The 17,998-nt window shown below is 37.4% G+C and overlaps 1 protein-coding gene across 1 annotated transcript in view; it reads left to right on the forward strand.

The window, feature by feature from the left end:
• Nucleotides 1-17,670, forward strand: part of TOR1AIP1 (torsin A interacting protein 1) — a 39,986-nt gene extending 22,316 nt beyond the window's left edge. Inside the window, exons 6-10 of the mRNA XM_011951134.1 lie at nt 1,690-1,746; nt 5,493-5,534; nt 6,255-6,323; nt 11,275-11,331; nt 15,048-17,670. Of these exons, the coding sequence (XP_011806524.1) occupies nt 1,690-1,746; nt 5,493-5,534; nt 6,255-6,323; nt 11,275-11,331; nt 15,048-15,835 (1,013 nt within the window). The 3' untranslated portion in view covers nt 15,836-17,670. The remainder of the gene's footprint in view (nt 1-1,689; nt 1,747-5,492; nt 5,535-6,254; nt 6,324-11,274; nt 11,332-15,047) is intronic.
• The last annotated feature ends 328 nt before the right edge of the window (nt 17,671-17,998 follow it).

The raw sequence follows: 17,998 nt of genomic DNA on the forward strand, positions 1-17,998 counted from the left end.
AAAAAAAAAAAAAAAACAAAATAAACTAAAAATAAATACATAACCTGGTTTTGTTTTTGTTTTTTATTTTTTTGAGACAGGATCTCCCTCTGTCACCCAGGTTTGAGTGCAGTGATGCGACCATGGCTCACTGCAGCCTCGACCTCCCAGGCTTAAGCAATTCTCCTGCCTCATCCTCCCAAAGTGCTGAGATTATAGGTGTGGGCCACCATGCCTGGCATTATAAGCCGGTTGATGGGCATTTGGCATTCTGTGTATTTCCCACCCTTCCTTATTTTTCCTATGTATTCTTGATACAGAAATGGAGATTTGTAACACGCTGGTAGTGTCTAGCCAGAATTCCTGGGTTCCATTCCTTCACTTTTTAGCTGTTTGCCCTTAGAGAGTTATTTAACTTCTGTGTTCCTTGTCACAGAAGTCTCGTCATCTGGATTGTTGTGAGTGTTAAATTAATTCATATATGCAAAACACTTACCTGGCACATAGCAGACATGGAGTGCTGTTACTAGTGTTCATACGTGTTACATGAAGCTCTAAAAATTAGAGATTAATTAAGCCATTTATACAGCCAATAGTTTGCTGCCATTACTACCAGCATAACTATTTGGAAGTATATAAACCCCAGGTCCTGTGATCGTGCCATCGCACTTCAGCCTGGGCGACAGAGTGAGACTCCGTCTCAAAAAAAAAAAAAAAAATGGCCACTTCACCTTTTTGTGTCAATGTGTCTATTTCCAAAACAGCAACCTGATCACTTTTAAACTAATTTAATTATAAATTCTACTTTTATATGGAAACTTTTCTACTTTTCTACTTAAAAACATATAAAAATTCTACTTTTATATGTTTTTAAGAAGAGTAGACTGAAAGCAAGGCATGGTGATAGGTACCTATAGTCCCAGATTACTGAGGAGGCTGAGGCAGGAGGATCCCTTCAGTTCAAGACCAGCCTGGGCAATAACGTGAGACTCCATGTCTTTAAAAAAAAAAAAAAAGAAGAAGAAGAAAGAAAGAAAAAGAGTATACAAAATATTGCCCACTTGCAATAAAAATTTAAAGCAAAACTGGATACTAATGATTTCAAGATGATCCACTGTTGTAAACTTACAAAATGTTTCTCAACTCAAAGGTTTTATTATCTCATTACCTTGTAGCATGTTCTGTATCATAACAATTTTTTAAGTGATTATTAGCTAATTTTTTAGATGTGACATGACACTTTAGAAACTTTTTTAACCTTTTTTTTTTTGAAATGGAGTCTCACTCTGTTGCTCAGGCTGGAGTACAGTGGTACAATCTCGGCTCACTGCACCTCTGCCTCCCGGGTTCAAGCAGTTCTCCTGCTGTCAGTCTCCAAAGTAGCTTGGATTACAGGCACGTGCCACCATGCCCAGATAATTTTTGTATTTTTAGTGGAGACGGGGTTTCACCATGTTGGCCAGGCTGGTCTCGAACTCCTAACCTCAGGTGATCCGCTTGCCTCAGCCTCCCAGTGTGCTGGGATTATAGGTAAAAGCCACTGCACCCAGCTTAGAAACTTTTTAAAATAAATTATGCATCCAAGTTTTTAACCACCTGGGAGTTATCTGAATATTTTTGCTCTTTTTATTAATTTCTCACTGTTATCTTATAAAATGTGCAGTTTAAAAGTTGAATATTATTTATAGTGTACTGTTTTTTATTTTTTAGATAAAGCCACCAGATCATCTAGTCAATATACAGAATCATTTTGGCAGTCATCACAAAGTAAGTAAAGCTGTGTTTACAGGTCTACCTGTGAGCTTGGTCAAATGCTATTCCTATTTTTGAAGATCATCTTTTGAAATTTAATGTAAATATTGAAAAAGAGGAATAATGAATACTAAAAAAAAAAAAAAAAACTTATCCAATATATTTCTACCCCTTGACCTTATGCTTATGGAGTTGTTATTCTCTATATCCAAACCTGAATTTGAACTTAAAAAACAAGCAAAGAAACTACTGCTTCCTGTGAATTGTTGAATGTCTTTGCTAGCAATATAAATGGGTTGATTGTTTTTAACAGACTAATGTAATAGTTTTAGCCTATTTATATGCACTTATTCTAATAAGGACGTAAAATTTTATATTAGTACAATTTCAACTCTGTTGTAAAAGTTTGGAAGGATGAATGAATAAGTGATAAAGCACATGTAATAAAAAGTTAATGGCAAGCTCAGTGATGGGTATATAATAGTCATTTCAGTCTTATAACTGAAAATTTTTGTGATCAAATATTGAGAAAATATAACAAAAAAAGATTGGAAAGTAGTATACCAAAATGCTAATAATGATTTGCTTAAGAATCATTGGTGACATTTGTTTTAACTTTATTATTTTCTTTTCTTTTTTATTTTTTTGAGACAGGTTCTCGCTCTGTTGCCCAGGCAAGTGTAGTGGTGCGATCATGGTTCACTGCAGCCTCGAACTCCTGGGTTCAAGGGATCCTCCTGCCTCAGCTTCCTATGTAGCTAAGACCATAGGCACGTGCCACCATGCCCAACTAATTTTTAAATTTTTTGTAGAGATGGTGTCTCACTGTGTTGCTCAGGCTGGTCTCAAACTTTTGGGCGCAAGCATTCCTCCCACATCAGCCTCCCAAAATGCTAGGATTGCAGGTGTGAACCATTGCACCCAGCCACCTTTATTATTTTGGTACTACTGTTTTTTTCCTTTGACATTTTTAAATCAAGTCTCCCAAAATCTGAGTTATTAACCAAAAATATCTTTGTATGTAAAAACCTTCAAGAACTTTTTTATTCCTTCCACATTACTTCCTTTTCTTAAGAAAAAGCCTTTGGAAGCCCGGGCATGGTGGCTCATGCCTGTAATCCCAGCACTAGGAGGCTGAGGCAGGCGGATCACCAGGTCAAGAGACCGAGACCATCCTGGCCAACATGTTGAAATCCCATCTCTACTGAAAACACAAAAACTAGCTGGGCATGGTGGCAGACACCTGTAGTCCTAGCTAGTTGGGAGGCTGAGGCAGGAGAATGGCCTGAACCCAGGAGGGGCGGAGCTTGCAGTGAGTAGAGATTGCGTCACTACACTCCAGTCTGGGCAACAGAGTGAGACTCTGTCTCAAAAAAAAGAAAAAATGAAAAAGCCTTTGGAAATCTGTTTTATAATCATTGTATTTATAGAATTCAATTTTATATTTTTCATTTTAATTTTTAGTAGGTTCTGGATTTGTGACTATAAAATGAGACATAAAATGAATTAGCTGCTGGAAAAAAATCAGTTGTGGAAAATTACTCTTTGAATTATTTTATGTATTTGCCCTATTTTACTCCAAATCTTTGATCTTTGGAAATTCTTAAATGTATCTACCTGTATAAATGATGTTATACCCATGCAGTGAGATACTATTTAGGCTGGGGGCGGTGGCTCACACCTGTAATCCCAGCACTGTGGAAGGCCGAGGCAGGTGGATTACTTGAGGCCAGGAGTTCGAGAACAGCCTGGCCAACATGGTGAAACCCCCGTCTCTGCTAAAACTACAAAAATTAACCAAGTGTGATGGTAGGTGCCTGTAATCCCAGCTACTTGGGAGGCTGAGGTAGAAGAATTGCTTGACCCCAAGAGGCGACGGCTGCAGTGAGCTGGGATTGCACCACTGCACTCCAGCCTGGGTGACAGAGTGAGACTCCATCTCAAAAAAAAAAAAATACTATTTAGAAATGAAAAATGAGTTATATATAATGAGTTATATATACTAATGAAAAGGTGATCAAGATGTATTTCATTGACTTTAAGATACTATTGATTTTATGTATCAATGAGAAAGAAAAACCATCCAGTTAAACTATGCCATACCATTAATTAAAAGATACATCTGTAGATCAGAGGGCATTTTTTTTAAAAGTATGTCTTAGAATTTGATGAAAGAAAGTATTAAAAGGTATGTATCCACTTTTTAAAAAGTATATTTTTAGTATAGACTGAAAACAAAGCTGAGAGAATATATATCTGTCTTACTTACCATAGTATTTCTACATTCAATGTTTTGCACATAACAGATAGATATTCGTGAATTTTTAAATTACGCATTTCTAGAATGGCACTTTTTTAAAACAGCTAGCATATGTTTGTATTCAGAAAAAGTTGAAAATAAATAAATGTAAATGGATACTTGTATTTATCATCAAAGAGTAACTCATTTCCTCAGGGCAGATTTGAAAATTCACCTTGTTATAATTGTAATGTCATTTGTTAGTCATCCCATTGTGTCATTTTACAATTATCCTTAAATACCTCCTCAAAACCTGAAGTAGCATGTTTTACTTCATAACTACTTTGCAATGTCCATAAATCTGCATAGATAGTACATACCATTTCTCTATGGTATGGTATGTAGTATATGATATGGACTGCCTGGATTTGTATCTCAGCCCCACTACTTTTAGATATATAATTTTGGAAAAATTACCAATTTTGGTTTTCCCTTTTTTTTTTTTCGACATAGAGTCTCGCTCTGTCGCCCAGGCTGTAGTGCAGTGGCACAATCTTGGCTGACAGCAAGCTCCGCCTCCCGCGTTCATGACATTCTCCTGCTTGCCTCAGCCTCCCGAGTAGCTGGGACTACAGGCACCCGCCACCATGCCGGGCTAATTTTTTTTTGTATTTTTAGTAGAGACAGAGTTTCACCATGTTAGCCAGGATGGTCTTGATCTCCTGACCTTGTGATCTGCCCACCTTGGCCTCCCAAAGTGCTGGGATTACAGGCATGAGCCACCACATCCAGCTGGTTTTCCCTTATTTATAAAATGGGAACAACAATAGCATCTGCCACACAAGAATTAAGCAAAATGGACTGGGCACGGTGGCTCATGCCTGTAATCCCAGCACTTTGTGAGGGTGAGGCAGGCAAATCATTTGAGGTCAAGAGTTTGAGACCAGCCTGGCAAACATGGTGAAACCCTGTCTCTACTAAAAATACAAAACATTTAGTCTTGCGTGGTGGTGTACACCTGTCATCCCAAGTACTTGGGAAGCTGAGGCAGGAGAATATCTTGAACCCGGGAAGCAAGGGTTGCAATGAGCTGAGATTGCACCACTGCACTCCAGCCTGGGTGACAGAGTCAGACCCTGTCTCAAAAAAAAAGAATTAAGCAAAATTATACTCAATAGCTGATACACATTGACTATACGTAGTCATTGTTTTGATGGTACTGATCCTAAAACTGACTCCTTCTTGTTGTCCAATTCCTAAACATTTTGAAGTTTAGAAATGAGGGGAAAAGAAATACACACTTTATATATATATATATATAAAATATATATGTAGTATATGCATGGTTTATATATATGTACACACACACACACTTATATACTTACATGCTTGGAACTGATGAATGTTTTTTGTTTGTTGTTTGTTTTTAGTATCCACAGTAAACAAGCAAAACGTCTATGCAGCATGTATTTTGTTGTTATTTTCAAGTATTCTATGACCTTATCCCTGTTTTCTGTTTCAGGTCGCAACTTCACAGCTTATGATAAGCAACCTTCAGTGCTGAGTAAGTAGTTGGTTGCCTGCTCTTTTTTCAGTCAATCAATTTTTTTTTTTTTTTTTGACGCGGGGTCTCTATCGCCCAGGCTGGAGTGCAGTGGTGCTATCTCGGCTCACTGCAAGCTCCGCCTCCCAGGTTCACACCATTCTCCTGCCTCAGCCTCCTGAGTAGCTGGGACTATAGGCGCCCACCACCACGCCCGGCTAAATTTTTGAATTTTTAGCCAACACCGTGTTTGCCAGGATGGTCTCAATCTCCTGACCTTGTGATCCGCCCACCTCGGCCTGCCAAAGTGCTGGGATTACAGTCATAAGCCACCATGCCCAGCCTCAGTCAATCAATTCTAACCTTGCCTCATTCTCCCAACAAAAGTCGTAATAAAATTTCAAGTCATTTTACCCCTCTTTACCTTTTTAATTCACCACGGATTGGTACTACCTGTAATAATTACTCTGTGATGTGGAAATGTGTTCAGGGCTATTTTACCACAAGTAATTTATATTGGGTAATAATACATTTATTTGCTACCTGCTTTGCTGTAGGAAGTGGTTCATCCTCACTGATAGGATCCTTTGAAATTATTTTTTACTTATAAAACTATTGCTTTTATTGTTTTCTTCCCCTCTTTTATTTTGTCTTTCTGATAGATTAATTTTATAGCCCTGGAATATGGTATAAACTTTCAAAGTATGGGAAATTATCTTTTGATACATGTATTTGCTTCAGGCTCAGGATATCAAAGAACTCTTGAGGAATGGGCCCCCCAGACTACAAGAATAAGAACTAGGATGCAAAGTAAGTAGATAAAGCTCTGTTAGTGAAATAATCTGAAGCATATTGGCTATGTTTTTCTTGACAAAAATGTTTAGTTCTTCAGGTAAACATTTAGGTTGTTTGTGATTTCACTAATAAAGTACAGCTATGATTACTAGGTTAGTAATTTCTATTTACTTGGACTGGCAGCACATGGGCTAGGTGTATGTAGAATGTAAATACTGGCAGGAGTAAACCAGAGATTGGTGGGTCTTAACAAGCTCTCAGTTCTAGCAGCAATACAGTCTGTATACAATAATGAAATTCTACTCTTTTGACAATACTTATTTTTTGCTTTTAGCAGATTTTGGAACAGCTTTGTATACTCATAATTTTACATAATAAAGGCTGAAATGCACAAGTTATATTTTCATGTTTAGGGGTTTTTTTTGTTTTTTTTTTTTCTGTTTTTTGTTTTGTTTTGTTTTTGAGATGGAGTCTCTCTCTGTCACCCAGGCTGGAGTACAGTGGTGCAATCTCGGTTTACTGCAACCTCTGCCTCCCGGGTTCAAGCAGTTCTCCTGCCTCAGCCTCCCAAGTAGCTAGGACTGCAGGTGCGCACCACCACACCTGGTTAATTTTTGTATTTTTACACGCCCAGCTAAGTTTTGTAGTTTTAGTATAGATGGAGTTTCACCATATTGGTCAGGCTGCTCTTGAACTCCTCACCTCTTGATCCACCTGCCTTGGCCTCCCTAAATGCTGGGATTACAGGCTTGAGCCACCGTGCCCAGCCTTTCTAGGTTTTTGTGTTTTGTTTTGTTTTTGTGTTTTTTGAGATGAAGTCTCCCTCTGTTGCCCAGGTTGGAGTGCAGTGGCACAATCTCAGCTCACTGCAGCCTCCGCCTCCCACATTCAGGTCATTCTTGTGCCTCAGCCTCCTGAGTAGCTAGGACTTGCATGCATGTGCCACCACGCCCAGCTAATTTCTGTAGTTTTAGTAGAGACGGGGTTTCACCATGTTGGCCAGGCTGGTCTTGAACTGCTGACCTCTAGTGATCTGCCTGCTTCAACCTCCCAAAGTGTTGGGATAACAGGCATGAGCTACCACACCCAGCCTCATGTTTAGGTTTTGGATGGATTAAATGTCACAGAATTTAAGGAATACTATAAATTTATATGATAAAACCATAATACTCTGAACTCACTTTCTATAATTTCTGTGGAAATGTGTCCACATTAAATCTTGACCATATTTTTTTAAAGTCCATGCATATTCTCTGCTTTAAGTGACCTTTAACCTCGCTCCCTACTTTACTCATCTAGCCACGATAGGTCTGGAGGTCATCAGGTATTCTCTTAGTTTTATTTAGATAATATAAAAATCCACATCATGTATCTCTTGCTCATGGGATAATTAACTCTGTAATTGGACCAGATGATGTCTGTGGCCCTGCTTTTCCATCAGTAAACTGGGAGTGGTCATAATTCATTTTTTCTCAGCAGTGACTTTTTTAGCGCACATATAAGTGAATTATTCAGCAGCCTAGAACCAAAATAACTTTTTGCCCATGTCTTATTGTCGATTGTCATTTCTTATTGCTGTGAGTATATGCCTGATATTAGAAAACCATTTCCTCTTATAATTTGCTCTTCCTGACCTATTGTAGTTAGGAAACCAAGTATTAATTATTCAGCTTATTAGAATTACGTTTACAACCAGAATCAAACATTAAAATTAAATTTGAAGACCCAAGAGAAACTCTTGGATGTAAAAATGCATGAGTTTTAGTATATATAATGTGAAAAGCTCAGAGGCATCTGTGTCATTTCTTAGTTCTTAACTATATATTCTGAGTAATTAATATCAGATAAATGACTTCCAGATAAGTGAAGTTAGTACATATTTACCAGAAAATGTTTGCGTAATTTTTCCTCTAATAAGACACTGCAATACAGAAGGAAAAAATAATTATATTGAACATCTAATTGAAATGCAGAAATAGATATTTTTAGTTGCTAAATTGATAGCTAATTTTTAGTGTTTTATCTGTTTGCATTTCTACTTTGTCTTAAGTTACTATATTTATTATGGCTTACAGAATTATACCTTGGTTGCTAGCCACCTACCATATATAGATACCACATTGAGCTTTCAGAGTTACGTAACAGTAACATACCAGACGTGTGCATGTAATAGGATCTTTTAGACATTCAACCACATGAGGACTTTAAGATAGAACGATGAGCAAGAAGAAAATATTTTCAATGGAAGTGGAAGACTACAGTGATTTTTCAAACAACGTTATATAATAGATTCCTCTTCAAGAGTATTTTTAAAAATGTTTTCTTAGCATTCCACATTTTATCTCTCATTCTTTATATATTTCTACCTGCTTTGGTGAGGGAAAAAAAGTCATTTTTAGACCTGAATGTTCAAGAACCTTGGGCTATAGATTCTACCCCATGGAACATTGTCACCCAATGTTAGCACCAGTTTCCGGGGTAGACAGGTCCCCGTTCAGGCTTCTGCCTGCATCCAAACCTTTTAGGAAAGATAGAACCACTGTCTTTACTTTTTCCTGTTTGCCAGGTGATAAAACAATGATTATAGAGAAGAATATATGTGCAAGGAGAGGTCTGAGCATTAATATAAATGCTTTGGAACCTGTCTCAGAAATTTAGGTAAAGAAGACAATTTGTAGTTAAAGCTCTTGGGCTCCAGGCCTAGCTCTTCCACTTACTAATTGAGTAATCTTGGTAAAATCCCTTAACTTTTGTGAACTTCAATTTTCTTGCCTTTAGAGACAATAGTGCCTATAACTAAATTATTGTAATGACCTTGTATGTGTAAACACAATTTTTTAAAGTCTAAAATCTCATAATTATCCGGGTTTATTTATTGTTAACAATGTTTTCTGTAGAATCAGTAGCAACTATGGAGGATTTGTGCCCTCTACTCTTGATGGTTATAGAGTGATTGATTATCACCATACTCTTTAGACTAGAAAAGCTTGAGTTTTTTCTTTTTGAGACAGAGTCTTGCTCTGTTGCCTAGGCTGGAGTGCAGTGGCGTGATCTCAGCTCACTGCAGCCTCCACCTCCTGGGTTCAAGTGATTCTCGTGCCTCAGCCTCCGAAGTAGCTGGTGGTGCACCACCACAGCCGGCTAATTTTTGTATTTTAGTAGAGACAGGGTTTCACCATGTTGGCCAGACTGGTCTCAAACTCCTGACCTCAGGTGATCTACCCACCTCGACCTTCCAAAAAGTGTTGGGATTACAGGCATGAGCCACTGTGCCCAGCTGAGTTTTTTCTTTTAAAAAGATGTTTTTTAGAATTGTTGTTAGCATCTCTAGTAATGTTGATGAAAAGGATATCAGTTACCCTTTGGACGATGTCCTGCCTTGGCAGTATATACCCTGTTGTGTATGTGTTTGTGTTATATGAATTATATAAATATTATATATGGTACATAATTATTATTTAGCTGTCCTTCATTAACATCATAGAATTGCACTTCACAGCATTTTTGTATATATTATCTCATTTGATCTTTGCAACCATGGAGTGAAGTATTCAAAATAAACATTATCTGATGGATTTGGGTTTTGTGTGGTTAGGTTTTTTTATTTTGTTATTTTAGTTGTAACTTTGATAACGTAACTTAGAAGCTTCTAAATAATGAAATATCCTAAGCTAAACTGGCAACTGAGAAACAATATTCCTCTTAGATTTGCTGTCATTTTGTCTTATGACATCATTATGGAGCTTTTTGTCATATGACCAAAAATAAGGCTATTTCTGAATGTTAGCAGGGCTAATATTATTCCTCCAGTTATTCCAGTGTTTCTCAAATGAAAGTTATTGATAAAACCCTAAGAAGATCCACCAGGAAGTTCGTTTATATATACAAAAATTATAAAACTCCAGTCAAGTGATAGATGGCAATACTGGTAATGTAGGTCATATGAATGAGATAACTCAGCCTCTATACCTTCTGAAGCCTGTCCCTCCATTTCTTCTCTTAGATTTTAAAACCTGCTGGTATGCTAAAAAAGATGGAAGGGGAAGGGAAGGGTTAGGATTGTTTTTAATTTCTTTTCTTGTTTTTATTTTTTTATTTTTTTATTTTTATTTTTTAGAGATGGGGTCTCACAGTGTTGCCCAGGCTGGTCTTAAACTCCTGTGCTCAAGCTGTCCTTTTTCGCCTTAGCCTCTTGAGTTGTTGGAATTACAGGCCTGAGCCACTGTGCCCGGCTTAATTTATTTTCTAAATAAATTTAGATGGAAGTAGAGATTTGACAGAGTTGTGAGAAAATTATTTTTGAGCTCTATTGTTTAACCACAAGCCTAAAACAGAATTACTTAATTACTTGTCTGTTAACAGAAATGATGAGAAGTTTTTAAACGTGATTTTAAAATACTACTAATATTTGAAATGGTCAGAATCCCCAGATGAAATATTGAATTGGTTTGAGGTAGAAAATAGTGAAGATTAAGATTGAGTTTTATATTAAAACACCTTATCCAGACAGCTCAGTAGTCTATAATCCACATTTTGTCCTTATTTTTCCCCTCTTTACAGCATCTTCACCAGGCAAGAGTTCAATATATGGCAGTTTTTCAAGGGGTATGTTTCATTTTATTATGGTGTGCTTATTTTCTTTGTCCTTTTTATCCTGGAAGTTTCACCAATCCCATTAGATACTTATGGGTCAAATACTTCCAAACTTTCTCTTAAAACTAATTATTGTGTGCTTTCTACTAGACCCCACCATATGCTGTGAACAGCTATGAAAGAAATAGGTCTTGTGTCTCAAGGAGCCCTCAGTCTAATCAGCACTCAGATGTTCTACTTTTTCTTCTGCTTCTGGCTGATCTCTGTCTTTTTTTTTTCCTGGTGGAATTTGTATCCTCTTTGTCTACTAGAAATAAATACTCAAATTATGAAACATAAGTTGATAGTCTTATTTTTTTACTCTCACCATTAGATGACAGCATTCAGAAATCAGAGCTTGGAAACCAGTCACCATCAACCTCCAGCCAACGTAAGTTTGTGTATTCAGTTTTAATTAAATATTTCTGTAAAATTGGTATTCCATAATTACTTAAAAATGGTTTTTGACAGCAGTATGACTCGATGCTATTTGAAGAATCATATTTTAAGCACTTTAGAGGAAAAAGTATATATTCTACTAGCAGTGAAATTATTTATGGACAAACTATATATGAGACAACATCTGGTATTGCCCCTTCACTTTACTGTCCATAAGACCAAATGTAATAACTAATAATAAGTAAAGCTCCTAATACTGTTAACTGAGGAAACCATGCTGAATTGAAAGAAAGACAGCCAGAGCATGACTTTATGGGATTACAATGGCTTTTGGAGTCTGCACACTTGCATTTGAACTAGATGGGACCACTTACCTCCTTTACAGCCTTGTTGCAAGTTTCTTTAGTTCTCCAAGTCTTATTATCCTGAAACAGTACTAAGAAAATAAATTCATGGGCTGAGCATGGTGGCTTATGCCTGTAATCCCAGCACTTTGGGAGGCCGAGGCAGACGGATCATGAGATCAAGAGATCGAGACCATCCTGGCCAACATGGTGAAACCCCGTCTCTACTAAAAATACAAAAATTAGCTGGGCATAGTGGCACATGCCTGTAGTCCCAGCTACTCAGGAGGCTGAGGTGGAGAATCGCTTGAACCCGAGAAGCAGAGGCTGCAGTGAGCCGAGATAGCACCACTGCACTCCAGCCTGGAGACAAAGTGAGACTCCATCTCAAAAAAGAAGAAAGGCCAGGTGCGGTGGCTCAAGCCTGTAATCCCCCCACTTTGGGAGGCCGAGGTGGGCAGATCACAAGGTCAGGAGATTGAGACCATCCTTGCTAACATGGTGAAACCCTGTCTCTACTTAAAAAACGCAAAGAAAATTAGCTGGGGGTGGTGGTGGGCGCCTGTAGTCCCAGCTGCTCAGGAGGCTGAGGCAGGAGAATGGCATGAACCTGGGAGGCAGAGCTTGCAGTGAGCCAAGATTGCACCACTGCACTCCAGGCTGGGCAACAGAACAAGACTCTGTCTCAAAAAAAAAAAAAATAGATTAATGATGATTCTCACATTATTGTTCTTGGTACCGCTTTACACTAGTAAAGTTATTAAGAACCTCAAAGAGCTTTTTGTTGAAAATATGGGTTATATCTATCCATATGTACCAGGAAATTAAAGTTGAAAATTTTTAAAAATATTTATTAATTGATTTTAAATAATTTAGCAAGATGAGTGACAGATCAGATTGCTTTGCATTTTTTCTGATCTCTTTAATGTCTAGCTTTATATATGCTTCTGTATTCAGTCTGTTACAATATATTTTGGTTGAAGTATCTACAAAAAATCCAGCTTTATACAGATAGGAAAAATTTTAATAGCCTTTTCAGATAATTGTGGCTATTCTTTTTTGAACTCTCCAAAACTCAACAAGTGTTAGTTTCTTAAATGTTACTTGAAACAGGATAGCTGAAACCATCTTACTGAGCTTTTAGTACTCTATTACAGTAAAATTCATTGGTCTTTCTTATACTTTGAATGGAGTATCGTGCACTGGTCATTTCGAAAACACTGGTCCACTGAGAAATGCAGATTTTTCCCAACATTGACACATTAGGAATGTAATATAAAATATCACATTTGTTAATATCACTGCCAATCTCAAGACTTTTAAAAAGTGTTAAAGGGTGGGGTGCCATGGCTCATGCCTGTAACCCCAACATTTTGGGAGGCCTAGGTGGACAGATCACCTGAGGTCAGGAGTTCAGGACCAGCCTGGCCAACATGGCAAAACCCTGTCTCTACTAAAAATACAAAAACATTAGCCGGGTATGGTGGCATGCACCTGTAATCCCAGCTACTCAGGAGACTGAGGCAGGAGAATCACTTGAACCCAGGAGGCAGAGGTTGCAGTGAGCGAAGATGGCACCACTTCATGCTATCCTGGGCCACAGAGTGAGACTCCATCTCAGAAAAAAAAGAAAGCGTTAAAGTACAATATTGGGAGTTGTCAAACTCGTGGCAGATTGAGGATTCTAAAATCTTCATTTTCACTTGAAAGCAAATGTCTGCAAAATACACAAGTCTGCCCATAGTTTACTTGTTTTTTCAAGTAAAAAATAGTATTCCTGAAAAATGTGCTAATTCACCTTGTAATTCATTTGCACAAAATTATTTTCCTTGAGACAACCATGGTACTGTATGATGCAGCAGAAGTGCTTTGTGCGTACTTCCCATTTCTTCAGAAAGAATATTGACAAGATATGTACTCAAGGATTGAGATTTAATAAGATAAATAATTAACTGCTTCATAAAGGACATTCTTAAGTAAAGGAATGTCGCTTTGTTAAACCTTGAATGCATGGCAGTGAAAAATAACGACTACACTCGTACAGTTTGGTGCCACTGCCCTGTAACTCATGCTAAGGCATCAAAAGTTTTTCCCACCATTGCTTTTGCATTATCAGTGCAAATGTCAACACAAGGTGAAAGTCAAATAACATCTTAGTGTTAGAAGAATAGTTTTAACTTCATGGATATCTCCCCCACAAAATAGGGTCTTGAGGTACCCCACAGATCACACCTTGAGAACTGCTGCTCTAAAAGGTCCCTACTAAAATTAATAGCCTGAAACAGTCAATAAATAAAAGGTCTAAAAGTATTATTGTTACTATCATATTAACTGAATAAATGGAGTAGAATATGAGAAAGAACTTTATAAACTGAAAAGCACTAAATATAAATTAATACTATTATTATTGCCAATAGTAATTAGCAATGAGTTACAAACTAAGTTTTACCAGTGTTAACTTGCATACCACAAAAGGCACAGCTAGCTATTATAACATGTAGAAGATGTTCATTCATATTGCATACTTTTCTTTTTTTTTCTTTTTTTTTTTTTTGAGATGGAGTCTCGCTGTGTCACCCAGGCTGGAGTGCAGTGGCGTGATCTTGACTCACTGCAACCTTTGCCTCTCATGTTTTTTTTTGAGATGGAGTCTCGCTGTGTCACCCAGGCTGGAGTGCAGTGGCGTGATCTTGACTCACTGCAACCTTTGCCTCTCATGTTCAAGTGATTCTCCTGCCTCAGCCTCCCAAGTAGCTGGGACTACAGGCTTGTGCCACCACACCCAGCTAGTTTTTTGTATTTTTAGTAGAGATGAGGTTTCACAGTCTCAATCTCCTGACCTCGTGATCCGCGTGCCTCAGCCTCCCAAAGTGCTGGGATTACAGGCATGAGCCAGTGTGTCCAGCCTGCATCCTTTTCTTTATCTTTTTATATACTTCAGAAATATTTCACCTTGAATAATTAGCCATGTGAATGCTGAGTTTCTAAATTAAAAAATATTTTATAAATTGTCTTTTAATAGTCTATTCTCCCAGCTGTTAGCAGTGGAAATAATAAACTTCACTTTATAAACTGTATTCTTTTTCTGACTTGTTTATGCCATTTCTTTTGTTAAAACTTTTTTCCTCAAAGACATTTTTATATTGAAGAGACATATGCATATTTATACACATAATTCAAAGTGTATGCATGTAAGATTTTCTTGAGGATGCGATAAATTATTTTATTAAGAAAATTATCAGCTTTCTTCTTTAAAGTTCTCTTTTACCTAATGTTTACAAAGATTGATACTGATTTTAAAAGTCACTTGCCTTGAATCTAAGAAAATGGTATTTATATCTGTCATTTCTTTTTTTCTGAGTAGAAGTGACTGGACAACCCCAAAATGCATCTTTTGTCAAGAGGAACTGCTGGTGGCTACTTCCTCTGATAGCTGCTCTTGCCTCTGGGAGTTTTTGGTTCTTTAGTACTCCTGAGGTAGAAACCACTGCTGTTCAAGAGTTCCAGAACCAGATGAATCAACTTAAGAATAAGTATCAAGGTCAAGATGAGAAGCTGTGGAAAAGGAGCCAAATATTCCTGGAAAAACATCTTAATAGCTCCCATCCTCGGTCTCAGCCTGCTATCTTGCTGCTCACTGCTGCCCGAGATGCTGAAGAAGCGCTTAGGTGTCTGAGTGAACAAATTGCTGATGCCTATTCTTCTTTTCGTAGTGTCCGTGCCATCCGGATTGATGGGACAGATAAAGCTACTCAAGACAGTGATACTGTCAAACTAGAGGTAGACCAAGAACTGAGCAATGGATTTAAGAACGGCCAGAATGCAGCTGTGGTACATCGCATTGAGTCATTGCCCGCAGGCTCTACTTTGATCTTCTACAAATATTGTGACCATGAAAACGCAGCCTTCAAAGATGTAGCCTTAGTCCTGACTGTCTTATTGGAGGAAGAGACACTTGGAACCAGCCTAGGCCTAAAGGAAGTTGAAGAAAAAGTAAGAGATTTCCTTAAAGTCAAGTTCACCAATTCTAACACACCCAACTCCTACAATCATATGGACCCAGACAAACTGAATGGCCTCTGGAGCCGCATTTCTCACTTAGTTCTGCCTGTGCAACCTGAAAATGCCTTGAAAAGGGGCATCTGCTTATGAGAAGTGAGAGAGAAGAAAAATTATGTCCCAAGTTCTGAGAATTGTTCACATTTTCTAACCAGAGACAGAATTCAGAGCTCTTTTTGAAAGAACTGGTTTCTTTTTAAAGGAAATTAAGTTCTTACATAAACATGGAACATAAAAATCATTCATTCAACCTAATTATGATATGAGAGAATCATTTCAGTTTCCATTGAGAGCTGTGTTAAAGGTATCTTAGGAATGCAGATTATATGCAGTTCCTTAGAGAATCTATTTTGATTCTGGGCTGAATTATTAGTTATGGTATGACCAGTGAAAGGGATTTGTCTCCTTATGAACCTTCCTGATTTTTTAACCTAGATTTCTCACTAAGTTTCTTATTAGTAAGATTGCTCCCTAAATGTAACCATGGATTTTCCCATTATGTTCCCTTTTATACCATGTAGGTGTGAGTTCCTTAGCTTCTGCCTATAGGAACATAAGTAATGAAAGGTCACGTAGGTGTGTGTTTGGAATTTTTTTTCTTTTGTTTCTTGGAAGATGGAAAGAACAAGGCAAGGAAGAAATTAATGGGGAAGCTGAAGGGAGGAAATGTTACAGTAATCCACTGAGATATAGGTTAGTCAAACATAGGTATAGGAACTGTTAATCTTGGTGGATTCCATTGGGATTTGTTTTTTATATCTCCTTTTTCCTTCCTTGAAGAAAAATTCTTGGCCCTCCCAAGGATTCTTCATGTATATTGCAAGATTTAATATATTTGTTCACTTGACTCTTAAGAGTAGGTCAGGCCGAGGCAGGTGGATCACCTGAGGTCAGGAGTTTGAGACCAGTCTGGTCAACATGGTGAAACCCCGTCTCTACTAAAAATACAAAAATTAGCTGGGCATGGTGGCACATACCTGTAATTCCAGCTACTTGGGAGGCTGAGGCAGGAGAATTGCTTGAACCCGGGAGGCAGAGGTTGCAGTAAGCCAAGACCAGGCTTATTGCCCTCCAGCCTGGGCAACAAAAACAAAACTCTGTCTCAAAAAGAAAAAAAAAAAAAAGACTAGGTCAATTTGTAACAGTTTATGTTGGACACATCCTGAAGCTTTTGTTTTGAATTAAGAAATAGTTTCAGGAATTGACAAACCATTTGTTAACCTGCTGTCCTGGGCTATTGAAGAAGATTTTGTTTTCTGCGCATCCAGTTGTTGCAGTCCAGGTCCTCTAGTGCAACGCCATAGCAAATATAAAGATTTACTATGCACGTGATACATGTTATGGAGTGCCTCAAGCCAAGATAGTGAACTTATATGAAGAGTGTGAAATGTATTTCTTTACTACTATAGTAGTATAGTTATAACTTTGCATCTATAATTGAGCTTTCTCATCTGTCAACTGCTATGGTTTTCTTAAAGTGTTACAATTCTAGATCTATCCACCTTGTTTTTTTATTGTCCACAAACCATTAAATGTAAATATTGTTTTTAGAGAGAGTCAGTCATTGGCTTTGTCATTTACCCTTTGAGAGTTCCACAAGTGGTAGTAGAGTGGTCTAACTTCTTTCCTCTAGTACTACCAGTATTCATATATGTATGCCCCTTACTATAGTTTGTTCCTCTTAGAAGTCAGATCATCTGATTTATAGAGGATTATGAAAACCAGAGTTTCTGAAAAGGCTTATTTTATACATACATATTATATAGAGAAATAAATGTTTTTATTAAATGTTTCACTGACCCAAGTAATTTAAAAGTAATATGTTACCTATGTCTTTCAGGAAAAATAATTATAGCAGCTGATCTGTAAATGACTTTAAAAGCTATTTTAGTAATTTAAATAAATTTACTTTCTTGGTTTGTACTCTCTGTGTTATATATTTAATGATTTATCATATTTAAAAAAAGAAATCCAAGTCTTTTCCTTGAACAATTTTAGCAACCTTGGCTAGGAGAAACAAAAACCAAAGAATTGGAGCCATTTGCAAGTACATTGGTTAGAAGTGGAATAGCCATAACTTTCCATTTTATCTCGGCACTTAGGGTTTGTAAAAATACAGTTAATTTAGGTATTCCTGACTTGGCAAAAGAATCTCCACAGCAGCTTTTCTTTCTTTCTTTTTTTTTTTTTAAGTAGACATGGGATCTCGCTATATTGCCCAGGCTGTTTTTGAACTCTTGGCCTCAAGCAGTCCTC

The sequence above is a fragment of the Colobus angolensis genome, unplaced genomic scaffold (assembly GCF_000951035.1).
Source record: "Colobus angolensis palliatus isolate OR3802 unplaced genomic scaffold, Cang.pa_1.0 Scaffold315, whole genome shotgun sequence".
Lineage (NCBI taxonomy): Eukaryota > Metazoa > Chordata > Mammalia > Primates > Cercopithecidae > Colobus > Colobus angolensis.